At 38.7% G+C, this 25,434-nt stretch overlaps 1 protein-coding gene across 1 annotated transcript in view; it reads left to right on the forward strand.

Moving 5' to 3' along the window:
• DYNC1H1 (dynein cytoplasmic 1 heavy chain 1) overlaps window positions 1-25,227 on the forward strand; it is a 46,763-nt gene extending 21,536 nt beyond the window's left edge. Inside the window, exons 32-78 of the mRNA XM_049829073.1 lie at window positions 439-651; window positions 824-1,062; window positions 1,172-1,328; window positions 1,719-1,946; window positions 2,172-2,402; window positions 2,535-2,675; window positions 2,945-3,178; window positions 3,760-3,966; window positions 4,053-4,174; window positions 4,549-4,714; window positions 4,951-5,114; window positions 5,390-5,519; window positions 6,309-6,442; window positions 6,705-6,819; window positions 6,947-7,108; window positions 7,185-7,399; window positions 7,487-7,691; window positions 7,831-8,004; window positions 8,105-8,224; window positions 8,352-8,472; window positions 9,091-9,286; window positions 9,920-10,037; window positions 10,915-11,130; window positions 11,698-11,910; window positions 12,099-12,226; window positions 12,646-12,799; window positions 13,606-13,752; window positions 13,834-13,984; window positions 14,193-14,446; window positions 14,618-14,752; window positions 14,850-14,944; window positions 15,036-15,210; window positions 16,657-16,732; window positions 17,886-18,046; window positions 18,322-18,433; window positions 18,516-18,576; window positions 18,963-19,086; window positions 19,433-19,546; window positions 19,836-20,006; window positions 20,218-20,435; window positions 20,664-20,767; window positions 21,171-21,382; window positions 22,231-22,384; window positions 23,188-23,330; window positions 23,747-23,915; window positions 24,281-24,408; window positions 24,849-25,227. Of these exons, the coding sequence (XP_049685030.1) occupies window positions 439-651; window positions 824-1,062; window positions 1,172-1,328; window positions 1,719-1,946; window positions 2,172-2,402; window positions 2,535-2,675; window positions 2,945-3,178; window positions 3,760-3,966; window positions 4,053-4,174; window positions 4,549-4,714; window positions 4,951-5,114; window positions 5,390-5,519; window positions 6,309-6,442; window positions 6,705-6,819; window positions 6,947-7,108; window positions 7,185-7,399; window positions 7,487-7,691; window positions 7,831-8,004; window positions 8,105-8,224; window positions 8,352-8,472; window positions 9,091-9,286; window positions 9,920-10,037; window positions 10,915-11,130; window positions 11,698-11,910; window positions 12,099-12,226; window positions 12,646-12,799; window positions 13,606-13,752; window positions 13,834-13,984; window positions 14,193-14,446; window positions 14,618-14,752; window positions 14,850-14,944; window positions 15,036-15,210; window positions 16,657-16,732; window positions 17,886-18,046; window positions 18,322-18,433; window positions 18,516-18,576; window positions 18,963-19,086; window positions 19,433-19,546; window positions 19,836-20,006; window positions 20,218-20,435; window positions 20,664-20,767; window positions 21,171-21,382; window positions 22,231-22,384; window positions 23,188-23,330; window positions 23,747-23,915; window positions 24,281-24,408; window positions 24,849-24,977 (7,536 nt within the window). The 3' untranslated portion in view covers window positions 24,978-25,227. The remainder of the gene's footprint in view (window positions 1-438; window positions 652-823; window positions 1,063-1,171; window positions 1,329-1,718; window positions 1,947-2,171; window positions 2,403-2,534; window positions 2,676-2,944; window positions 3,179-3,759; window positions 3,967-4,052; window positions 4,175-4,548; window positions 4,715-4,950; window positions 5,115-5,389; window positions 5,520-6,308; window positions 6,443-6,704; window positions 6,820-6,946; window positions 7,109-7,184; window positions 7,400-7,486; window positions 7,692-7,830; window positions 8,005-8,104; window positions 8,225-8,351; window positions 8,473-9,090; window positions 9,287-9,919; window positions 10,038-10,914; window positions 11,131-11,697; window positions 11,911-12,098; window positions 12,227-12,645; window positions 12,800-13,605; window positions 13,753-13,833; window positions 13,985-14,192; window positions 14,447-14,617; window positions 14,753-14,849; window positions 14,945-15,035; window positions 15,211-16,656; window positions 16,733-17,885; window positions 18,047-18,321; window positions 18,434-18,515; window positions 18,577-18,962; window positions 19,087-19,432; window positions 19,547-19,835; window positions 20,007-20,217; window positions 20,436-20,663; window positions 20,768-21,170; window positions 21,383-22,230; window positions 22,385-23,187; window positions 23,331-23,746; window positions 23,916-24,280; window positions 24,409-24,848) is intronic.
• The last annotated feature ends 207 nt before the right edge of the window (window positions 25,228-25,434 follow it).

A 25,434-nucleotide genomic window follows, 5' to 3' on the forward strand; every position in this document is an offset into this window, starting at 1 on the left:
GAACAAAGCAAATAACCCTGCAGTGTTTAACATTTAGGGTTAAGCCTTGCAAGCGAAGTAATGTTAGTTACAAAAGGTCGTAATTTGATAGCTTAGAAACACAAAGTTAAACATGTCTTGGGAGTCCCTGAATCACAGTGAAAGACTTGTTTCTTATGAGGTGGTGCATTCATAACGCTTATTGCTGCTCAGTTCCTCAGCAGTTAATACCAGAAGCATAGTGAAGAGGCATAAAAAACTACAGTTGTATAAACTGAAAATAAATAGGAATTAATTGTGTAGTTTCAAAGTCGAAACCCCATCAGTGGTTGTTTTAACCAAGACCACTGTGGTCTGGTGCTTCATCAATAAAGTATTTAGCAAAGCATTCCTTGTCAAGCACATTTGGTAAAGCAAACTTAACAAAAACTCTTAACCAAAACGTGACTGTCTCTGCAGATCCTGATCCAAAGTGTATGTGAAACTATGGTACCAAAACTGGTTGCAGAAGACATTCCTTTGCTGTTCAGTCTCCTTTCTGATGTATTCCCTGGAGTACAGTATCATCGTGGGGAGATGACGGCCTTGCGAGAGGAGCTTAAGAAAGTGTGTCAGGAAATGTACCTTACCTATGGCGATGGAGAAGAAGTTGGTGGCATGTGGGTTGAAAAGGTAAAATATAAAACTGAAAATGTGGAATTGAAGTTCATGTATGAGACTAAACTTCATTTTTATTAGGAAAGGTGGAAAGCTTTTTCCTTTTTCTTGTCTTAAGCAATACATAGAAGCTTAGATTGACTACTGACGTTAAGACTTAGTTGGTACATCATTTCTTCTGTCACAGGTTCTTCAGCTGTATCAGATTACACAGATAAATCATGGATTGATGATGGTCGGTCCCTCTGGAAGTGGAAAGAGCATGGCTTGGAGAGTACTTCTGAAAGCCCTCGAACGGCTGGAGGGTGTGGAAGGTGTTGCTCATATTATAGATCCAAAAGCAATCAGTAAAGATCACCTCTATGGTACTTTAGATCCAAACACCAGAGAATGGACAGATGGCTTGTTTACACATGTCCTAAGAAAGTGAGTTTTTAATAGCACAAATTAAAAATGGCCAGTACATTTGTGCCATGATAATCTGACCTTACTGAGTCTTTGTTCTCTACTGCAATAAATATTTCCTTTAATGTAGAATCATAGACAATGTGAGAGGTGAACTACAAAAACGCCAGTGGATTATCTTTGATGGTGATGTAGACCCTGAATGGGTTGAGAACTTGAACTCTGTTTTGGATGACAACAAACTGCTGACTCTGCCAAATGGAGAACGTCTCAGCCTTCCGCCAAATGTAATGCTGCATTTTTTTTACATGATGCTTATGTGCTGTCCTGTAAACTTGTTGCTTTTATCTTAATCCATAGTAGTGCTGTCCTGCTTTCTCATCACAAGCAGAGTAATACTGATCTCAGGTAGTGGCTTGCTGGAGTTAGGAGCTTTTGTGGAAAGAAACATTTCATGTTATACTTACTCTGACCCTGTAAGACAAACTTTGTGTATTATATAAAAGTCTAGGGTAAAAATCAATAACAATGAACTTAGGATAGTTTAATACTGCTGTTGATTATTCAAAGGCTAAATACAAATCATTTTAAAAGGTCTAGGTTTTGGGGGGAGTTTTTTTTGTTTTGTGTTCATTTGTTTTTACCTCAAACTCTTGTTTTAAATTTCTACTCTTTAGGTGCGTATCATGTTTGAGGTGCAGGATCTGAAATATGCCACCTTGGCTACTGTGTCAAGGTGTGGCATGGTCTGGTTCAGTGAAGATGTTCTCAGTACAGACATGATATTCAATAACTTCCTGGCCAGACTGAGAAGCATTCCTCTGGATGAAGGTGAGGAGGAAGCTCAGCGAAGGCGAAAGGGCAAAGAAGATGAAGGAGAAGAAGCAGCATCCCCAATGTTGCAGGTATAACTTAGATTACATTATGGGATAATGTAGTAAGAATGCTTGTATCACAAGTACTTAGAATTTATGACAGCCTATCATAGAAAAGCTGGCTTCCTCTTTACATATTTTTTCTTTATTTTAAAGAATATTGAACTCTGAAGGATCTAAAACAATATTATTTCCTGCTGCCTGGTAATCAAATGAGAAGCAAGTGCTTTCAGCAGTGTTTGTCTCCCCCAACAGATTCAGAGAGATGCTGCAACAATAATGCAGCCATATTTCACATCTAATGGCCTGGTAACTAAAGCACTTGAACATGCTTTCAAGTTGGAGCATATTATGGATCTCACCCGCTTGCGCTGTCTTGGTTCTCTGTTCTCCATGTTGCATCAAGCTTGCCGCAATGTAGCCCAGTACAATGCCAATCATCCAGACTTTCCAATGCAGATAGATCAACTAGAGCGTTACATCCAGGTAAATACAATATGCTGCTATAAGTGACTGCTGTGTTTGACATGTCAGTATAGCAGCTAGATTTGATTTACTGTTTATTAAGTTTTGTTCCATTACTCTAAAACCAATAGCTGCTTTTGCTGCTTCTTACAGAGGTACCTGGTCTATGCAATACTCTGGTCTCTTTCTGGAGACAGTCGTTTGAAAATGAGAGCAGAGCTGGGAGAATACATCAGGAGAATTACCACTGTGCCACTGCCGACTGCACCCAACATACCTATAATTGACTATGAGGTAAGCCTTTCTTATGCTAGAAGTATTGCTCTTTTGTGTTCTTAGAAGCTTGCTTTAGATTTTGGAGATGAAACTGGAAAATAAAACACTAGACTATTTTAAATTTTACAGTTTCACAGTTCAGCGAACAAGCTGCCTCTTTAAATAAACACATCACATTTGATGCTACAAACTATTGTATGGTTTTAAAAAAAATACTTTAACTAAGGTTGAGCTATATTCCTTTTCTAAATTGTCTGATCATGTTGTGGTTTTTTTTGTGCTCCTAGGTGTCCATTACAGGTGAATGGGTGCCATGGCAATCCAAGGTTCCTCAAATTGAAGTTGAAACACACAAAGTTGCAGCTCCTGATGTTGTAGTACCAACCCTAGATACAGTTCGCCATGAAGCATTGCTGTATACTTGGCTGGCAGAACACAAACCTCTAGTACTGTGTGGCCCACCAGGTTCTGGAAAGACCATGACCCTCTTCAGTGCTCTCAGAGCTCTGCCTGATATGGAGGTACACAAGAGAGTGTGTGTGTATGCATGCCTGCACGTATGTGTGAATTATAGAGTAGTAACAAGTCTTTAATCTTCTTAAAGATTAAAAGAGTCTTGATTTAGCATGGAAATTATTTGCTAGCCAGAATTCGGTGATACCTCCACCTCAGTCAGTCATGTGTATACATAGCAAAAAAAAAAAATTATGTTGAGCAGAATCTAAAATTTATGTCTCAAGATCCTTAACCTAAAAGCTACTTCCTTCCTTTGCCGCTTTAATAATATAGGAGCATTCCTCCATTTAGTATTTTAAAACCTGTGGTAATGTTTAGGCATAGCTCTTGTCCTTCAGTGTATTTAGGTGAAGTAACAGTTACATGAAGCTGTGATGTTCTAAGGACAAGGTTGGGCAGGAGGCACTGCTGCGTGGTAAATGGAGAACCTGCAGTGGGAAGCAAACAGTATACAGGCAGTAACCTGAAATATAGATGGTATATGTACTTCCACTGCAGAAAGCCAACACCTGTTTTCAGGACTCTTGATAAACCCTTTTTCAAACCTTAGTGCATGTTAACTATTTCTTTTCACTGTTTTCTTAAGGTGGTTGGACTCAACTTTTCTAGTGCTACTACTCCAGAACTGCTCTTGAAAACTTTTGATCACTACTGTGAGTACAGACGTACACCTAATGGAGTGGTGCTGGCTCCTGTTCAGTTAGGAAAGTGGCTGGTGCTGTTCTGTGATGAAATCAACTTGCCAGATATGGATAAGTATGGCACACAGAGAGTCATATCCTTCATTAGACAGGTTTGTTTTCCTTTGTAACCAACTATACTGTAGTTATTTTCAGGGAAATACAGTGCTCGCTGATTTTATTTTACTTTTATTTCCAGATGGTGGAACATGGAGGATTCTATCGCACATCAGACCAGACATGGGTGAAACTGGAGAGAATTCAGTTTGTTGGTGCATGTAATCCACCTACTGATCCTGGAAGAAAACCTCTGTCACATAGGTAATGTATCTAGTAAACTGTATAGCAACAGAATAGGGGTCAAAATTGAAGCCTTGACTATGTGATCTGTTCTTAATACGCTTGTTTAACACCAGCTCTGCTGAAATAGTGTTCCTTGCTTTTAAACTAACTCCTAATTGGTTCTTAACCTGACAGCCAACCAGTGGACTCACTGTTACACTTCTCAACCTGTCTGAAATGCTGTGGATACTTCAGAATACTTTTTGGTCCAAGTCACTAAGGAGCAATCGAACCAACTGCAGTTACTGCTGATAATTTTGAAACAAGCAGTTATTTAATTTTGACAAAAGATAATGGAAATAGTACAGGCTGTAATTTTACTCTCTGAACTGTGTAATATGCTAACCTTTCAGATTTTTACGCCATGTTCCTGTGGTTTATGTGGACTATCCTGGACCAGCTTCACTTACTCAGATATATGGAACATTCAATCGTGCAATGCTAAGGTTGATCCCATCACTTCGCACATATGCAGAACCTCTCACTGCTGCTATGGTAGAGTTCTACACAATGTCTCAGGTAACTTGTTAAATACAACCCCAAGCTCTAATCAGAAGTTTTCCTTTTATGCTGAATCATTTAACATGCATTGTTTGCCTTTCATACAGATAATATGTGTACAGCTCAACTAATTACTTGAGTTCTGGTAAAAGCCACTGAATGATGCTAGCAAAGTAATATCTTGCAATGCCAAGGCCTGTAAAAAATATGGTGCAACTTTGGGATGAAGTAACTAATTAATTGTAAATTTTTAGGAGAGATTCACTCAGGATACACAGCCACACTACATCTATTCACCACGTGAAATGACTCGATGGGTGAGAGGTATATTCGAAGCATTAAGACCACTAGAAACCTTACCAGTTGAAGGCCTTATCAGGATTTGGGCCCATGAAGCTTTACGTCTCTTCCAAGACAGGTAAAATCAACATGAGATGGGGAGGAAAAAAAGAAGTTTCAAAATTAATTTTCCCCACTCCTTGCCAATTTTCGTTAGAAGACCAAACCGAAGTGTGCTTCATGTTAAATAGCTGGAATACGAATTATAATATTTCCCTACACTCTAACTTGATGCTCTTGGTAGTAGTATCTGTGCAAAGCAGAAACATACTTTAGTTGTAGCCCTGCTATGTGATGTGATTATATCCTCCCATTACAGAGGATTTGTGGTCACTGACTTGTTTCTTTATCCAGACTTGTGGAAGATGAGGAGAGACGCTGGACTGATGAGAACATTGATATGGTTGCTCTGAAACACTTCCCCAATATTGACAAAGAAAAAGCTATGAGCAGACCTATCTTATACAGCAACTGGCTGTCAAAGGCAAGTAAAAATTTTTTTGGGGAAAAAAAAAAATAGTTTGGGAGCAACTGACTGATGCAGCTCTTATGACTATATTAACATGATAATTGGTGCCCATCGTTTTGTTAAACTGATCTCCAGGAAGTTCTTACTATGATTATCTGAAGTGAACTCTACCACAAAGTTAACAGCTGTTATGCCAAGGATCCTATTGTAAGATCTACTGCAGCACATAAAGGCAGTATTAAGTAATATTTCTCAAGAACAGTATACACTCCCAGAAAGTTGCTGACAGTTATTGCTTAGGGAATCTCTTGGATAAGGCAGTGACCCTTGAACAATACTGATATTATAAATTTTATGGTGGACTGTTTCTTGGAATCTGGAGTGATCCAGCTGGGCAATCTGTAGAAATCCTGCTGGGCCAAGGCAAAAGTCCATCTAGCCTGCTACCCACCTTTGTGACCAATAGCAAGTGGCTAGGAAAGGCTGTTTCAAATAGATTGGGGGAGTGAGGGAGGGGAGTAAGTCTGTCATGCTACTTCCCAGTCTCTTTGGTGACTGGCAGCACAGACTCAACCTATGGTAGGTTCGGTAGGTACAGTGTTTAAAGCCCATGCCGCCATCTGTGGCACTCTAGGCTGTGAACGTGTTCCTGTGCAAGTTAAATGAGTACAGCATTCTTAAGCTTTTGTAGAGGATTGCTACTTTAAGCATTCTAATAGTTCTGCTTTCATCTACTCATAAGTTGATCCCTAAGCAAAATTCCCTTAATCTTTAATTCCATACTCTATTGGCTGATTCTTTTAGGATTATATTCCAGTGGATCAAGAAGAATTAAGAGACTATGTGAAAGCTAGGCTTAAAGTCTTTTATGAAGAAGAACTTGATGTACCACTTGTTTTGTTCAATGAAGTCTTGGATCATGTGTTAAGAATTGACCGGTAAGTTGAGACTTAGTTGCTGCTTGTATAAATAGTATTTAGAGACTTTTTCTAAAACAGAGTCGCCTGAGTACAGAGTAAATAAGAATGGAGCATGATCCTATTTTTGTCCATAGATGATATACTGCTGGCCTCCAGACAGCAGGATCCTGTCTGGAAAGGTGTGTCAGTTTTAGTACTAACTTGAAGTTTAGGTGTTCAAGGAAAAGCTTTAGTAAGTTGATAACACTTATCAAACATACTTGGTTATGTTCTTTTCCAGAATCTTCCGTCAGCCACAGGGTCACTTGCTGCTTATTGGAGTCAGTGGAGCAGGGAAAACAACCCTCTCAAGATTTGTTGCCTGGATGAACGGTTTGAGTGTCTACCAAATTAAGGTTGGTATGCCAGTTTAACTTAAAAAACCCTGTTAGTCAAAACTCTTAATTTCTTAAATATTGACTGCTAAAATATGCCATTAAAAGCTAAACCGAAATGTTAATAACCAATGTTAAATCTTACCAGGTTCACAGAAAATATACAGGTGAAGATTTTGATGAAGACCTTAGGACAGTATTGAGACGTTCTGGCTGTAAAAATGAAAAAATAGCTTTTATAATGGATGAGTCAAATGTGTTGGATTCTGGATTCCTGGAGAGAATGAACACTCTCCTAGCCAATGGAGAGGTAAGAATATACTAAATAAATACTTAAAGCACCTTTTTACAACTATAAGCTACAACAAAGCGATCTTTTGAATTAGGTTCCTGGTCTCTTTGAAGGAGATGAATATGCCACCCTCATGACTCAGTGTAAAGAAGGAGCACAGAAAGAAGGTTTAATGTTAGATTCACATGAGGAACTCTACAAATGGTTCACCAGCCAAGTTATTCGCAATCTCCATGTTGTGTTCACTATGAATCCATCTTCTGAGGGCCTGAAGGACAGGGCAGCTACCTCTCCTGCGCTCTTCAACAGGTAATTGCTGTATATTCCAACACGTATTACAAGTACTGTTAACAAAGGTACTTTTTGGGACATCTTCACAAATGCTTTGTATTTCAGGTGTGTCTTGAACTGGTTTGGAGACTGGTCAACTGAGGCGCTGTACCAAGTTGGCAAAGAGTTCACAAGCAAAATGGATCTTGAGAAACCAAATTATATTGTGCCCGATTACATGCCAGTTGTGTATGATAAGCTACCACAACCACCATCTCACAGGGAAGCTATTGTTAATAGTTGTGTGTTTGTTCATCAGACGCTTCATCAGGTATGTTATTATTACACTGCTTAACTTACACTGATCTCTAGGCCACAGCATCATGCATCGGTTTCCTAAAAAGTATGATCTTTGGCATCCAAATAGATATAAAAACAATGCATAATCTACAACTTTTTCTTCCCTAAAGGCTAATGCTCGTCTGGCAAAACGAGGAGGCAGAACCATGGCAATCACACCACGCCACTATTTAGACTTCATCAACCATTATGCCAACTTGTTCAATGAGAAACGAAGTGAATTGGAGGAACAGCAAATGCATTTGAATGTTGGTCTTAGAAAAATCAAGGAAACAGTTGATCAGGTACTTATCTTTAAAATTTTGCCCTCTATAAGGCCAGAGTGATTAAATATATCTCTGTACTTAATATGAATTCTCTCTCCCATCTTACAATCTATCTTAGGTGGAAGAATTGCGGCGTGACCTAAGAATAAAGAGTCAGGAACTGGAAGTGAAGAATGCAGCAGCCAATGACAAGTTGAAAAAGATGGTGAAAGATCAGCAGGAAGCTGAGAAGAAAAAGGTAAAAATCTTTGTTAAATCTCTGTGCGTAGTAAATATTTTTATTTATGAAACAGCCTGCAGAGCAAACACTGGAAGAAGTTCCAGCTTCTAAAAAGCAGTATTTTGTCTGTAAAATTTCCTTTTAGGTCATGAGCCAGGAGATTCAGGAACAGCTGCACAAGCAGCAGGAGGTCATTGCAGACAAGCAGATGAGTGTGAAAGAAGATCTTGACAAGGTGGAGCCTGCTGTCATTGAAGCTCAGAATGGTATGTTAGCATGTGAAGAGATCACACTATAGTCTTGGATCTAAAACTGGAGTTTATGGGAATGTGTTTTGGTGTGGTCTGAGTTGTTCCTGTTTAACAAAAGTGAAGGCTCTTAGCATGGAGCTAAACAGTGTTGAAGAAATTCCTAGTCTTTGAGCTGTGATTTTGTGCTGTTTGTAGTACTGATCTGATGCTTGATACTCTTTTTATGGCTTGTGGCTTAGTTTCTGGCAGACCAGCTGTAGTTATTTATTCAGTCTATGTATTCATAAAGAAGGCTCATAATCAGAAAGGCTACTGATGCCTTATTGCTGCACAGGCAGTGTACAGTCAAGCTGTTCATTTGTTAAACTGGATAGAGGAATCGCTGCTTTAAGTGAATCATATTTAGGTAGCAGAATAAGTTGCCTGTGGCCAGTTGGCAAGTTGACATTCACAGAAGTTTATCTTGTGATACAGTAGTTTGAATGTTATCCACTAATATCTGCTTCTCTGATAACCTCAAATTCCTTTTGAGAATCTTGAAGCATTTTTACAAATCCAAGGTATTTTAATGGACTTTGCTAACTGTTTGTTTTCTTCTCGATCAACATTCATCATTTTTCTGGCACTGGTTAGCTGTGAAGTCAATAAAGAAACAGCACCTGGTAGAGGTCCGTTCTATGGCTAATCCACCTGCAGCAGTTAAGCTAGCACTGGAGTCCATCTGCCTATTACTAGGTGAAAGTACAACTGACTGGAAACAAATACGTTCCATCATCATGAGAGAGAACTTCATTCCAACCATTGTTAACTTCTCTGCTGAGGAAATCAGGTAAGTGTGACATATTTATATGAATAAACTATTTACAAAGCTATGGAGGGTCTTAACTGGACTTTTCTCTGTGTAATTGCTTTGGTAGCACTTCTTTTGAGACTGATTTATTCCTGCATGTAGTGAATGTGTAGATGGTATAGGAAACAGACTAGTGAAGCAAAGGTACATCATGCAAACTGAGACAAAACAGCTGCTGTTGAGTAACTTCAAGGTGTGGTTACAAAGCAGTGTGTTGCTGTCCAAAGCCACCTTGTTAGTTGAAAGTAGTTTTGCAGCAATAACAGACCAGGTTGCCGAGGGCTTTATCCAGGCTGACCTAGCTGGTTCTGGATCTGAGGGGAAGGTCAGACTAGAGACACCTGAATTCCCTTCCAACTCCAAATTTTTCTGAGCAGAGTTAAGCAATTTGTGAGTGACTAATCTTAAATCTTGTTAAATGCCTTTTATCACCCATAAGCTGTAATTTCTGAAACATCTTGAGCTAATTAAAACATCCCAGCTACCAGTCAGCAAAACTGCTAGGAAATGTTCATGTTGGCTGTGGAAGGCAGGCAAGATAATGGGATACTGAACACCTGTGTGCTGACAGACAGTGTACTCATGCTATCTTTAAAAACTTTTCCCTTGCAGTGATGCCATCCGGGAGAAGATGAAGAAAAACTATCTGTCAAATCCAAGTTACAACTATGAAATTGTAAACAGAGCATCACTGGCCTGTGGACCTATGGTGAAATGGGCCATTGCACAGGTAAAGTCAGTACTTTAAAGTCAGGGGAAACAGACACAAGGTAAAAAGAATGAGCCTGAAGACATATAACCATGTCTAAAGGCTCTGAACTTGCCTCTATTCAACTAAATAGTGCAAAATATTTTGTTTCAAAGAAATCTGTAGATGGTTCAGATGAGTGATCATGGGCTCTGTAGTACTGTGCCAGACTAATGGCTAATTGTTACACAGCTTTTGCACCGAGAAACTTAAGGTTTACCGTAAACAGTAGCAGATCCTTGCTGTATGTAGTGTCATTCTACAGGACAGGAGAGTTCTCAACTGGAAAATGTAATGCAATCCTCTTAATAGAGACTGCATAAGTTTTTGTCTTGCCTCAGAGTGGGGCACACTCACAGGCAGCTCTGTCAAAGACTTTTAGGCAGACTTTTAAATACTTGACTAGTTTTCTAAAGGAATAGGCTTTTGGGAAGATGCCCCCAGACTGACATATCCAAGAATGGTTTTACTTGCTGTTGGTTCAATACAGCAGAATGCTTGGCTTGTTAAAACTGTGCCTGCTTGTGAATGGCATGACGTAGAGAGGCTATTTAGTTTGAATCTTTCTAATAGGCCATATCCTCATTGTTCTGTGGCTTAGCTATGCTCAATTCTTTACTAAGAAAGGCAGATTAGCACAGTACTGGCATAGACACACAGTCAAGTATTTATGCAAAACGGTGCTATACGCTACTTAATGTGTATATTAATAATGTGTATATTAAGCATATTAATTCTCACACAGGTCATAAGTACCTAAGCTTAAAAAGATGCAGTTGATAGTATATACCTGAGTGCTGTGGTTCTTGTTAACACATGTCACTTTAGAAAGTAAAAAGGTCTTATTTACTGTTCACAGCTGAACTATGCTGATATGTTGAAAAGAGTGGAACCGCTACGCAATGAACTGCAGAAGCTGGAGGATGATGCCAAAGACAACCAACAGAAAGCAAATGAAGTGGAGCAGATGATTCGTGATCTTGAGGCCAGTATTGCCCGTTACAAAGAAGAATATGCAGTACTGATTTCGGAGGCTCAAGCTATTAAGGCAGACTTGGCTGCTGTGGAAGCAAAAGTAAGACTTGTATATCAGTAATTTTCCATTCTTTGATTTTTGACAGTTGGGAACTGAACCATTCTTCAAACTTGTGACCAGACTTGGGTGCTTCCTCTGTGTACCACATTTGAGCTGTCTGTTTCATCTCTGGATGTCATGAAGCTTCTTAGGCTACTGAAACCTGGCTGGAGTTAGAAATCTCAACTCATGTAGCTAGTCAATTAACAAGACAGTTCACGTAAAAATAAGCTTAAAATAAGTAGAAAGTGTTTGGAAACAGATGGTTGTAGTGAAATTGTAATGTCTTAACTGGACTGGAGAGTGCGGCATGGGGAGAATTCCTCTATGTACTTGATCTAATCATTACCATGTCACTACTATGCTAGTACTTAGCACCTTTAAGTTCATCAAGATAACAGTTAAAAACAACATAATAAATTAACACTGAAGTGAAGAAATACAACTTTAATTTCATTCCAAGCTTTTAAATTTAACTTGGGCCTTGAGTCAATATTTAAGTGTCCTGAGAGACTTGTAATACTATAAAAATCTGTCATCTAAAGAGTCTACTTCACTTATTTCTAGGTAAACCGTAGCACAGCTCTTCTGAAGAGTCTTTCTGCTGAACGTGAAAGATGGGAGAAGACAAGTGAAACTTTCAAGAACCAGATGTCTACTATTGCAGGAGACTGCTTACTTTCAGGAGCTTTTATTGCCTATGCTGGCTACTTTGATCAGCAGATGCGTCAGAATCTGTTCACTACGTGGTCTCACCATTTGCAGCAAGCAAATATCCAGGTAAAGATACAGTCATGAGTTAACTGCAAATCAATTTACTGCAACAGTTAAAAGAAGCTTTAAGATTGCTAAGTAAAGAATGGAGCTATCGGAAAAGAATACCTTGTAGAGCTGCATTTACTCAAAACATCTTCACCAGCTAGTTGGAGAATCTCTAGTCAAATATTAACTCTATGTACTTCTTGCAGTTCCGTACAGACATTGCAAGGACAGAGTACCTTTCCAATGCAGATGAGCGGCTTCGCTGGCAAGCAAGTTCTCTGCCTGCAGACGACCTGTGCACTGAGAATGCCATCATGCTCAAGCGGTTTAATAGGTATTTCATTCTAAGATGTAGAATTCTAAAGTAACGTTCTTGTGGTCGGCAGGGTTTTGCACCTATCAAAGAATCACAGTAATTCTTTCAACGCGCTATTTCACTGTTGTGAGAGCTTCTAATGTTTGTAAAAGCTTCTCAACTGGTTGTAAACATAAAAACTCTCATTTGTCTTTGCTTGCCTTTTTTGTTATGCTTAGCTGTTAAAACAAGTTGGCTTGAAATGAAGTTGTTTTGTTGCCCAGTACAGACTTACCTTTCAAAACTCTGAACTGAAATAAGTCATTGAACCTGGCCAACTTCTTCAATATACAAGCTTTTAGAGTTGAGACTAATAATGCAACCTAAATTTGTAAAACTGCTTAGAGGCTGTCTGCAGTTAAAACCCAAATAATGAAAGTGTTTTATTACTAACTTAGGTATCCATTGATCATTGATCCCTCTGGGCAAGCTACAGAGTTTATCATGAATGAATATAAAGACCGTAAGATAACTCGTACTAGTTTCTTGGATGACGCTTTCAGGAAGAACTTGGAAAGTGCCTTGAGATTTGGTAACCCACTTCTAGTCCAGGTTAGTTGCATGATCGTGTAAAAACTGTTTAAAATTCTTGAATTTTGCCCTGTGTACTAGAAAAGTTTGCAATTGTTCTGTTAGTAGGATGCAAATGACTCTTATTTTCAAACCATATTTTAATAAGTGAACTAGTACAGAGTGATATGCAAGGTGTTAGACCTGAGAAAAATACAATTAGTGAGATACACAATCAAAAGAACATATTTCCTTTTCCCACCATTTCAAGATCAAATGCTTTTATTTTGAAATTATCTTTCTTTACCTCCACTCTATAAAATGACATGCAACCTGTTTGTCTGTTTCTTTGTTTCCATATGCTATCTCTTGTCATAGATAATAGCACCTAAAACAGCTAGTTATCTAGAATTAAATGTACTCTGAGTAGCAGGAGTAAGTTTCGGTAATACAAAGAAATAGGCAACTGTAGGAATAGTTGACTTTCACTTCAGATGAATATATTTTTCGTTTCTTCGTATGGAAATGGGAAGACAAGGGATTAGCTCATAGACAAAATTAGTAACTGTTGTTTGTGCTGCTTAGGATAGGGCTTATGGATTAGAACTAACACAATTACAACCATTAATAATACTCCCCTTCTGAGATTTTGTATGCTAATAGCCCAAATTCTGTGCTTGTGTAGCTCAACTACAAATCTAAAGCGGAAAAATGTTCTGAACATGATCTGTATTCCAAACCAACTGCAAATTGCTTGCTTACCAGAGCTTTAAGCCCCAGTTGAACCAGGATTTTTAGTTTGAGACAGTTGCAAGCAACAGAATCTCTTAACACATCTCTGCTTATAGGATGTGGAGAGCTATGATCCAGTTCTGAATCCTGTTCTGAATCGTGAAGTCCGGAGAACTGGAGGCAGAGTTCTGATTACTCTGGGAGACCAAGATATTGATTTGTCACCATCCTTCGTTATCTTCCTCTCTACCAGAGATCCAACAGTAAGTAAAACAAAAGGCTGTCCTGTTTGTAGAAATAGGATGTCAGAGAGCTGAGAAAATTTTTTGTGTTTCCTGTGATAGGTTGAATTCCCACCGGATCTCTGCTCTCGTGTTACATTTGTGAACTTTACAGTAACTCGCAGCAGCTTACAGAGCCAGTGTCTAAATGAAGTCCTGAAAGCTGAAAGACCAGATGTTGATGAAAAACGCTCTGACCTGCTCAAGCTTCAGGGTATGCTTACCAAAATTAAAGTAACTTCCTCCTGTTGTAAAAGAATACAATGGCTTTACTGTAGCTGTAGAAATACATAATGAAATATCTTTATAGCTGATACTCTTGCTTTTTCAGGATGTCCAATGGGAAAGCATACACAATTCATATAATTCTTAGAAACAAACACTCCTATAAAATATGTAACCTAATTTTTCTTCTAATTAAGGTGAATTTCAGCTACGCTTGCGTCAGTTAGAAAAATCCCTGCTACAAGCACTTAATGAAGTGAAGGGACGTATCCTGGATGATGACACCATCATTACTACTCTTGAGAACCTGAAAAAGGAAGCAGCAGAGGTCACCAGGAAAGTAGAAGAGACTGATATTGTCATGCAAGAAGTGGAGACTGTTTCTCAGCAGTACTTGCCTCTTTCTACAGCATGCAGCAGTATCTACTTTACTATGGAGTCACTGAAACAGGTAGGATGAGTTGTTCTTCCTACCAGAAGCTTCATATATTTACTGTTCAAAGCTAAATAGGCACTGCCTAATTCCAGCCCTGGCTACCATATTGCAGTTTGGTAGGCATAAGCCATTGACTATCAAACAGCAGGACTCCAGAGAGAAAAGCCAAATTCTTGTGTCTTTCAGATACATTTCCTGTACCAGTACTCTCTCCAGTTTTTCTTGGACATCTATCACAATGTCTTGTATGAGAATCCGAACCTGAAGGGAATTACAGACCATACTCAGCGTCTCTCAATCATCACAAAGGATCTCTTTCAGGTTCAGTTTTTTAATCAGTAAATGTAATTCTTTCATCATTTTGAAGGGTTGGAGTTCAAGGCCTCTTATGCTGCTAACTTCACTGTTTTTTTGGTAGGTGGCTTTCAACAGAGTGGCACGTGGCATGCTGCATCAAGATCATATAACATTTGCTATGTTGTTGGCCCGGATTAAACTGAAAGGCACTATTGGGTAAACATTTGTTTTCTAGCTTCACTTTAGTTGTAAAAGGGAGGGATGTCTGGAAGGCACCTAGCTAAAGACTTCTTTTCCCTTACATTAGGGAGCCTACATATGATGCAGAATTCCAGCACTTCTTGAGAGGGAAGGAGATTGTACTAAACACTGCATCTCTCCCCAAAATCAATGGTTTGACTGTAGAGCAAACAGAAGCGATGATGAGGTTGAGCTGCCTTCCGGCATTTAAGGACCTTGTTTCAAAAGTTCAGGCTGATGAGGTAGGTGTTGGCTAGGGTTTGTTTCTGCACTAAACTATCTGGTTAAGCTTTTTAGGTGTCTTCTTCAAGAGCTTCACGCTTACAAGCAAGCTCTTCTAGTATAAGAAGGGAAGCCTTACAGATTGACTAGTTGTGGAAATGAATGTTCTTACTTCATTTGTAATCCAGCTATGAAACTTGAGTTGTAAATACCAGCATTGTTCATCGCTCAACCTTGGAAGCAGCTTCACCATTCATCTAACTTTGCGATCAGCTTTGGTTCCTGTGGTGGCAGAAAGTGCAATACTGTGTGTCTTTTACTGTATTGCTATTGTGAAATAATTATGCAGTAGTGGGGAGCAGCCCTAGCTATACATAACATCATAATGGTGGGCTCTTGGACATTACTATTTTGAATAAATTTGGATAGTGCTTAGCTGCTGAACACTCTGCTCCTTCTCATGACTGAAGTGTTCCAAGAATACACGTGTCCTCTGACTGTGAAACTGTATGTTCCAAAATATGTCCATATCTCAAATAGTACCTGTTTGGTTGCCCTGCCTAGTTTTTATATTTAAAGTTGAATTCACTTGCTGTGTCGCTAATTTTCCTCAAACTCTTCAACCTGGGGTAAAATGACGTATAGCTTGGACTGGGACTTGGTACAGATATGTAGAATCGGTGGTGGAGGCGATGCAGAATTAGGGCATATCATTGAAATGATTGGACACATCTAAAGAAAGCATAATAGACAAAGCATAGTTTGACTTTTAGATGTGGATTTTTGTTTTTTAAAAAACAGAACTTGGAGAAATTCATTGAAGAAAAATGAGTCGAGAACTTAATAAAAGTGGTGGTCAAGTTACAGTCTTGCTCAGGGAAACATTCAAATCATTTATGTATATGAAACACTTAAACCATACATGTCTATAAGCCTTGGAAAAGACTGAACTATGTTGAGTGTTGGACAATATTTGGGGCTAAGTTTAATGCTTGACTTAATTCTGTTAATATAATAGTGCTTCTGTTTAATAGTGTTAGCCCTGACTTATTTCTCAAGACTTACTCATAGATGGAAGCTCAAATGCTTCATCTGGTACTCAATCTAAATTTTTATTCTAAAGGTAGATGATAAGGTATGAGCATTAAATGGGAAAAATCTTACGAACTTGTGCATATCGTTGTTTAAACATTTAGCTACTCATTAGAATTTTTTAAGATCTGTTTGCAAATCCAAACCAAGGCTAGTAGAGTTTGGACTGTACCAAGTTCAACCCCACCCTAGCAATCTTTGTTTCCTACTGAAAGTTGGTATGTAGCTGAACACTTCTGCAGTACATGAAATTCTAGATTTTAAGGCTGAGATTGAACATCTCTTGTACCATGAACAGGACCTGCACCTTGCAGCAGATTTTTGCTGCCATGAAACTCCATTTCAAGTTTTTTTTGCATTTTCTTTCAATATAGCAATTCTGTATCTGGCTGGATAGCAGTTCACCAGAGCAGACTGTACCATACCTTTGGACTGAAGAAAAACCTGCAAGTAAGTTATTGCACTAGTGTCCAAACCAATCCTACTGTACTAATCTAAGTACAACTACTATGATTTTAAAGCAATTCTAAAGTAGAACTTTAATTTGGACCTTAATGCCTGGGAAGATGATAAAGTTGGGATTGTGAAAGAACCTCAGGTCTGGTGGGTTTGGTTCTGTGGGTTTGTTTGTTTGTTGGCTTGTTTTGGTTTTAAAAGCAAACTTTTATAAGCAGTAGTTACTACACTTGGTTCCTGCACCTTAACCTGTGATCTAGTCTTCCACCAAGGATGAAACGTATTTCTACAATCTCATTAGATTACATAATAGTTTGGATTAACCTTAGTCATTGCAAATCTGGAAACAGCTCAATACTTTAAACAAGACACAGATTTTCTGAGGACAGGGCTGGTCTACTAGAATGTTTCTTCCTGCAGTTGTATCTAAGCATGAAGTATTAATTCTTGCTGCATTAGTTGTTAGTGCTAATTTGTTAAGAGTTAGAACTTAAGGGTAATTGTTGCCTTACAGTTGCTCCCCTGTCCGAAGGGTAATGTTAGGAAGTGTTTGACATCTGTGATCATTCAGGGCTCATTCCTGGAGGTGGCTTTCTAAATTAAGGATTGTAAGCTTGTGTTTACTAGCTACTGTAAAGCTGCTTGACCATTAACTGAAGCAACTCTAGGTCAGCTATCCTATCCATGCTAGACAAGTATACGATACTTCGAAGTCTAGCAGAACAGCAGATTATTGAATGAGTGAGAAGATGTGAAGAGATCTATTGTCCCTGAAAGTTAAAATCACTTCATGGCAATTCTTCTAGAGTGTAGATTTTGTAAACCAGTAGCATTTCAGTAGAATGCAAAAGCATCTTGCCAAGGTAGGCTTTTAAAGGGCTCACAACATGAGCAATTGAGCAGGTAATTAAAATGTCGCAGAAAACAAACCAACTGAAGATGGTACGTTTCTTTGGACTGTCAAAGTGAAGACAGAATATAAGCATTCCATTAAGATGTTGCAACAGATCTTACAAAGCGATAATTGAGTTTCTAAATATCTGGTCTTCAGAACAAGATGGGAAAAATTGAACAGAGAGTTGGAAGAGAGGAAGATGTTGAGGATGGTTTTCTTACCTTTCCATTTAATCCTGTCTCCTCTTCTCAGCTCCTATTGGACAAGCCATCCATCGCTTGCTTCTGATCCAGGCCTTCCGTCCAGATCGTTTGTTGGCAATGGCACATACCTTTGTTTCAACAAATCTTGGAGAGTCTTTCATGTCCATTATGGAGCAGCCTTTAGATCTGACACACATTGTAGATACAGAGGTAACCTGCTTGTTTTTGAAAGGCTAAAATCCTGAGGTAATGCTTAGCGTCACCTTGCATGAGTTTTATAGTGAGTAAAGCTATCCTCTGGAACATTTCTTCCACTCATCCTTCTTCCCATGGTATGAGGAGTGGATTGTTTTCCTATTTGTTAATGTAAAATTAAGAGTAGCGTAATGTCTTTAGCTAGACAGAGTGAAGAAGGACTGAGCTTACTGCATTCTCGTATTCATGTAGTGACTGATTTGTATCCTTCTAAATTTCTCGGACAACAGGTGAAACCTAATACCCCTGTGCTGATGTGTTCAGTGCCTGGTTATGATGCCAGTGGTCATGTTGAAGACCTTGCAGCTGAGCAGAATACACAGATTACCTCTATTGCTATTGGTAAGAACATACCTTATTTCATCATCTAAGCATAAATGAAATTGTTAGCAGTAAGAGGTTTAGCAACCTCTCTGTCTTTTAGGTTCTGCTGAAGGGTTTAACCAGGCAGATAAAGCAATAAACACAGCAGTGAAATCTGGAAGGTAAGTTCTATCTCCTTTGTAGCTAGAATACTGCCTAGTAGAAAGGTAAACAGGGGAAGGGGGAAGTAATCTATTGGTTAATGGGTAAAACTATGAGTAAAAAAACCTGGGACTATCTTCTGAACTGAAATTTGTAATAACTTCAGCATAGCTGTTCACAACTTCTCTTTGATTTAAATATTTTCAAGAGAAATAGGTTGTATCTGCAAAACAGGAAAGTTAGCCCATTTACAGTATACAGTAACTGATTCTGTGTAGAAGACAGGTTTAAAAGGGAGGAAAATCTGTAGCATTGATACCATATTCTGTTACTCTTTATGGTGATTATAGCCAGGATCCCTAAGCTGTACGCTAAAAAGCACTTGTTCTGTTTCAAAACTTCACAGATGGGTAATGCTGAAGAACGTTCACCTGGCTCCTGGCTGGCTCATGCAGCTAGAGAAGAAGCTACATTCCCTACAACCCCATGCTTGCTTCAGACTCTTCCTTACCATGGAGATTAATCCAAAGGTAATGTTGATTTGAAATTTGATTCTCTGATAGAGTAACCAGCTTGCAGAGCCAAGAGTGCTACTACCTGGGGAAGGTTTTCTCATGTCTGCCTTTCTGCAGTAAAGCAAAAGGAGAATACATGCTTGTCAGGGTGGTTACTAGCCTTGGTTTTTGATAACTTAATTGTAGCTGAAAACTTTATACCATTCCTTTTGCTGCTTCCCCTACCCTGCAAAAGAAAGGCAGGACTTTACTGTGTGTGCTTACAATGAGGTTTTGAAGCTAATGCAAACTGTACTGTTAGAGGCATTTAATTTAGCGAATGCTAAAGGAGCTGGACTTCAGTTTATTGATCTTTTTCTAGGTGCCAGTGAATTTGTTACGTGCCGGCCGAATCTTCGTGTTTGAACCTCCTCCTGGTGTAAAGGCAAACATGCTGAGGACTTTCAGTAGCATTCCAGTTTCTAGAATGTGCAAGGTAAGGCTGCAGTTTGTGTAGATGAAAGAAAATGGAAGAATGTTTTCATTAAAATTTTATCTTAGATGATAAAACCTCAGCTTCTAAGATGTACATAGAATGCTTTTTCTCTCATGGAAGTAAACTAGTAGTTGCTTCTTCTGTTGATAGAATGTATTCAGTTTTGGTAGCAATCTAGCATCAAAGCTGATATTTTTCTAGCTTTTTAGCAGCCTTTGATTTTTATCAGTTCACTTGAGTAACAGTTGTGGGTTTTTGTTGTTTTGGTTTTTCCCTCTGCACTTCCTAGTCTCCAAATGAGCGTGCTCGTTTATATTTCCTCCTTGCCTGGTTCCATGCCATTATCCAAGAGCGCTTGCGCTATGCTCCATTGGGTTGGTCCAAGAAATATGAATTTGGAGAATCTGATCTGAGATCTGCCTGTGACACAGTAGACACATGGTTGGATGATACAGCAAAGGCAAGTAGTATTGTGTACTTAGGTATGGGTAATACTTAGATTACTTAAGATCTTCAGTAAAACAGTCTGTTCTTGGAAGCATGTAGTAAGCTAAATGAGTAGGCACAAATAACCTGATGGCAATTTAACTTAGTTCTTCAATTTGATTCCTCGATCAGAGGAGATGTGAAAAGGATTGTTTCCTGCTAATTACATTGCATTTTACTTACAGGGTCGCCAAAACATTTCACCTGATAAAATCCCCTGGTCTGCACTAAAGACACTGATGGCACAGTCTATCTATGGAGGTCGTATTGATAATGAATTTGATCAACGTTTGTTAAACACTTTCTTGGAACGTCTGTTCACTACTTTAAGTTTTGATAGTGAATTCAAACTGGCTTGCAAAGTTGATGGACACAAAGATATTCAGATGCCAGATGGAATCAGGTATTTTTTTTCTTTATCCTGATCTCTATGTACAGCTTCTCTTTTTTTAAATGAAAAAAAAAAAAAAAAAAAAAAAAAAAAAACAAAAAAGAAAAAAAAAAAAAAAACCCCCTATCCTGTATCTCTGTGCTGGAATTTAGCCGTGTAAACATTTGTTTCAGGCAAAGAATTACCTTGCCATTCTAACAGGGGAAGCCTTCTAATGAATATTAAAACTCTGACTTGCAGGCGTGAAGAGTTTGTCCAGTGGGTTGAGATGCTGCCAGATACACAAACACCGTCATGGCTGGGCCTGCCAAATAATGCAGAGAAAGTTCTTCTCACCACACAAGGTAAAACCAGAACTTTTAACAACGTCTTGCATAGATTACTAGGCCACCATTTAAACTAAACAGCAGAAGAGAAATAGAAATCCTGCTGCAGAGTTGATAGCTTTCCCCTCCTCCTTCAACATAGTTGGTTTAACTTCTGCAAGGTAAGACACTCGAGTAGTCCAAAAACTGACCAATAGCTTATGAATTAAAAAAGCAGTTATGTTCAGCCTCTCAGAAGTCAAGCTCCCATCTTGATTCTGGAAAGCTTTGTTGTCAGCTCTGGAGCCACCTTTACAGCTAGGCAGTTCTGAATCTTAGGTCTAGACTAGGAAAAAAGAAAAGTGCTAGTTCTTGCGTGTAATAGGATGTTTTCATCTTGATGCCATTGCTTCTCTGATTAATAGCATGTCTTCTGTTTTAGGCATAGATATGATAAGTAAAATGCTGAAAATGCAGATGCTAGAGGATGAGGATGATCTAGCTTATGCAGAAACTGAGAAGAAGACAAGAACTGATTCTACATCAGATGGTCGCCCAGCCTGGATGAGAACACTGCATACCACAGCCTCTAACTGGCTTCACCTTATCCCACAAACTCTAAACCATCTGAAGCGGACTGTGGAAAACATTAAGGTAAGAACTAAGTTGTATCTAACATGGGCATAGGAAGTACACAAGTTCTGATGCATTGAAACAAGGGCATTGTGATTTGCAAGCGCTGATTAAACTGTTTGGGGGGGGACAATAGAACCTGTACCAATGCTATGTAATGCCCTGCTGGGTTTCTTGAAGTGCTCTTAAAAGTTGGTTTATGTCTTCGGGGGATTATTTGAAGAAATACAATGGCAAACTGTCTGTCAAGGGTACCACTTGTAAGCTTCTCTGTGATCAGGTACCAAGAAACAAGTGCTGCCTGTTGTACTTGTAGCACACTGACTGCTACTTATGATACTGCCTCTATAGCCAGTGCACATTAATTACTGCTAAAATTTAGTGATGGTCAGTAAGGAGAGATAGAGCAGCAGCTTCTGCTAACTGGGAACAGAAATTGCAAGGGCTGGAGGAAACTATTGAGGTCTGGACAGTAGTACCCTAAGCTCTAACTCAGGAATAAGCTCCCCAGTTGCATGTGCCCATGATTGCCCAACTGCTGCTAAAGACTTACTCTGGGACAGTAGGTGAGAACCTTTTGTGCTGATGAAAAGGAATCTCAAGTTGATTAGAAGGAGCTACAGCAGGCAGTCTGCATTAATTATTCAACTAAGACTTCTACTTTCTTGCTTCTCCAAGGGAGAGGAGATTGTCGGTTGTAAAACAAGTCTCTGCAATCACTTTCTGCACCATAGACTGCATCTTCATGTTTAATGTTTGTAGTCACAGTGTCACTGGACAGTGCATCCAGGATTTTGGGATTGCTTTTTGTAGCAGTTCTCCAGCAAGAACTTTGATCTGCAACTTACTTTCAATGTTTTGACAATCAGGATCCTTTGTTCCGATTCTTTGAGAGAGAGGTGAAAATGGGAGCTAAGCTGCTTCAGGATGTTCGTCAGGACCTTGCAGATGTGGTTCAAGTGTGTGAAGGAAAAAAGAAACAAACCAACTATTTGCGTACACTTATAAATGAACTGGTAAAAGGTATGGTAATTTAAATTAGCATCTCTCAGTGCTCTCTTTACCTCTTGTACTCTGTAAGTTAGAGGCTATTATGCTCAGCAGCTTAAAAAAAAAGGCAGGAAAATTGGGACTGACTTTACCATTTGATACAAGCAATACTTTTGAGTCAAGCCTAAAATTCCAGTTTGTTTTGTTTGGGATTTCAAGTTCAGATAGCTAATGGTACAGGCTTTCTGGTACAGTTTAAATCAGCAGCTTAATTTCTAAGCTGAAATCTTACTAAATTCTTTCAGTGTCTGAATTGTGATGGAGCAAAGTTATTATACCACAAAGTGAGTAATATTACTCCTATAAAAATCTCCTAGAAAATATTCAAGTTCTCTAAATTTCTGTTTCGAGATTATACATAAATGTGGAATTTTGACAGACATCCTGCTTCTAGTAATACATGAAGATCTGCTGTCTGCTTTGAACAAAAGCATTTCCTGAAACGCAGATACTTGACCTCTTCAGTTTTTTCTAACAAACTCAAATCTTCGTGAAAACTTGAAGAGCAGTTACTGCAGTATATAGCTGTGTGTAACTGAAGCTGCTGTTGCAGGGTTTCTGTAACTGGATGTCATTTTAAATAAATAGTAGGCCTGGAGGCCATCTGCTTTGTAATCTTTGAAAGTGCATTCATTTACTAAGGAGCCTTTTATGATAGAGGCTGACTGATACCCTGGTCCGAGTCTTAAATGGCTATTGCAAGGAAAATTGTCAAAATAGTGTGTAATTCTAACATGTATTCAAACAAAACTTAATTCTGTTCACATTTTTCACAGGTATTTTGCCTCGTAGCTGGTCTCATTACACAGTGCCAGCTGGTATGACTGTTATTCAGTGGGTGTCTGACTTCAGTGAGCGCATTAAACAGCTGCAGAATATTTCCCAGGCAGCTGCTTCTGGTGGAGCAAAAGAACTAAAGGTATCTTGTGCTGACTTCTTTTAGAGATTATTGGTGGAGCTGTGTAACTACTTCATGGAGCCTCCACATGAAGGCTTCTAAATAGTTTCTCAGGCAAAACAACTTCAGTCAGTGCTTGTACAATGTGCTTGTAAATACTGTTGAGTATCTCTTGATCTCAAAATGGTGAGGCATAGCAGGCTAACTGTTCATACAGATTACAGAAACTTAGTATTTTAGAATGATAGAAGTAGCCTTATGAGCAAGAAGCAGTTTAGCAGTTACACAGTGTTCCAGTAGCAGCAGGAAAATCTTAACGTAAATAGGTTACTGAAGTAATATTTATGATAATCATTAATTAATATTGAAGCTGATATACTTTTTCTCTTTTTTTTTTTTTTTTTTTTTTTTTTTTTTAAATCCCCTGCTCCAAATAGAACATCCACGTGTGCCTTGGTGGCCTGTTTGTACCAGAGGCATATATCACTGCTACAAGACAATATGTTGCCCAGGCAAACAGTTGGTCCCTTGAAGAACTCTGTCTTGAGGTCAACGTTACAACTACACAGAATGCAGTACTGGATGCATGCAGTTTTGGGGTCACAGGTAAACTTAGCAGAAAGAAGGGGTCCTTGCTCTAAAATATTTTCAGAAGCTTCTGGTATTAAATAGGCTATATCAAATGAAAAAGGTCATACCATTGCAAAAGTTAAACAACTTCAGAAAGTGTCTATTAAAGATCAGTTTAATACTAGTTAGTAGGGATGTACTTATAATGCTAACAAATCTCAAGACTCAGGTCAGTGTATATTTGAGCGGTATCGGATAGTATATCTGCTACAACCTCTTTATTTTGCAGTATGAAATACTTACCTCTCATTTAGTGGACTTGGACCTTAAATGATGCATAGGGAGGCAATGTTTGGATGTATGAAAGCTCTTAGAACTGTAAAGCATATTTCAATTTACAGGCCTGAAGCTTCAGGGAGCTACATGCAGTAACAACAAGCTGTCACTTTCAAATGCTATTTCAACTGTACTGCCCATCACACAGCTTCGCTGGATCAAGCAGACAAATGCTGATAAAAAAGCAAATGTTGTAAGTATTGATAAAATAATTTTAAGAAGAACTCTCATAATTAGATATACCGATCAATTTTTTTCCTGAAGCTTTATGGATACTTTTATCAGGCACCACAAATCAAATTGTTCCTTTCTAATATTCTCAGTGTCACTTAGTACCTAAATTCCAGGCTAGCAGCAAACAGACCTAGTGCTGACTAGATCTTTCCTTTATAGTTAGATAAGAAGGAGAGCCATCCAAAAATATTAATGCTGTTCAGGCCAAAACTTGAATTTATACTTAAAAAGGCTGTGCTTCAGGTGAATTTATTGGGCCTGGTTTATTTCTTATATTTTTGAGTAGAGTTATCTGAGACTAAATTCCCATCTCATAAATAGCATGGAGTATTATAGAAACTTCTTATGTTCTTCAGCTACCTTGCATAACTCTTCTTTTATATTCATGCTTTTTCCCAGGTTACTTTACCAGTTTATCTGAACTTCACTCGTGCTGATCTGATTTTCACGGTTGACTTCGAAATAGCTACCAAGGAAGACCCCCGTAGCTTCTATGAACGTGGTGTTGCAGTTCTCTGCACTGAGTGAAAAGATTTGTTTTAACTGGTAATGCTGTAGTAATTGTCAGTCTTCTATGTAGTATTCATCTGTATACTTTTGTAACCTGGATAGGCTGGTTGTTAGATGGATTAAGTTGACTAGAAAGAAAGGGGGCGGTGCATTGGAAAGCTGATAGGCTAGATTTCTTCGAAGGAAAATTGAATGAGATCTTTAGATGGTTATTGGTAGATGTGATATTTGATGGATCACGTTATATGAAATAAAATCTGTAGCAAGACTTTTGACTCTGGTTCTGGAAGTAAAATTCTTACGGTGATTTTTTTGGTCTGGAAAAACTACCTATGATCTTTTCAGAGAGTAACAAGTAATAAGTCAGTATTCAAGCATATTGGTGACCTTCACACAGCTCGCTCAGCAGCTGGTTCAGCTAACCTCCAGTAACAAGAACCTTGGAATGTAAATCTTCAGTGCAGTAAGACACAAA

Source organism: Accipiter gentilis, chromosome 25, assembly GCF_929443795.1.
Source record: "Accipiter gentilis chromosome 25, bAccGen1.1, whole genome shotgun sequence".
NCBI classification, from domain to species: domain Eukaryota; kingdom Metazoa; phylum Chordata; class Aves; order Accipitriformes; family Accipitridae; genus Astur; species Astur gentilis.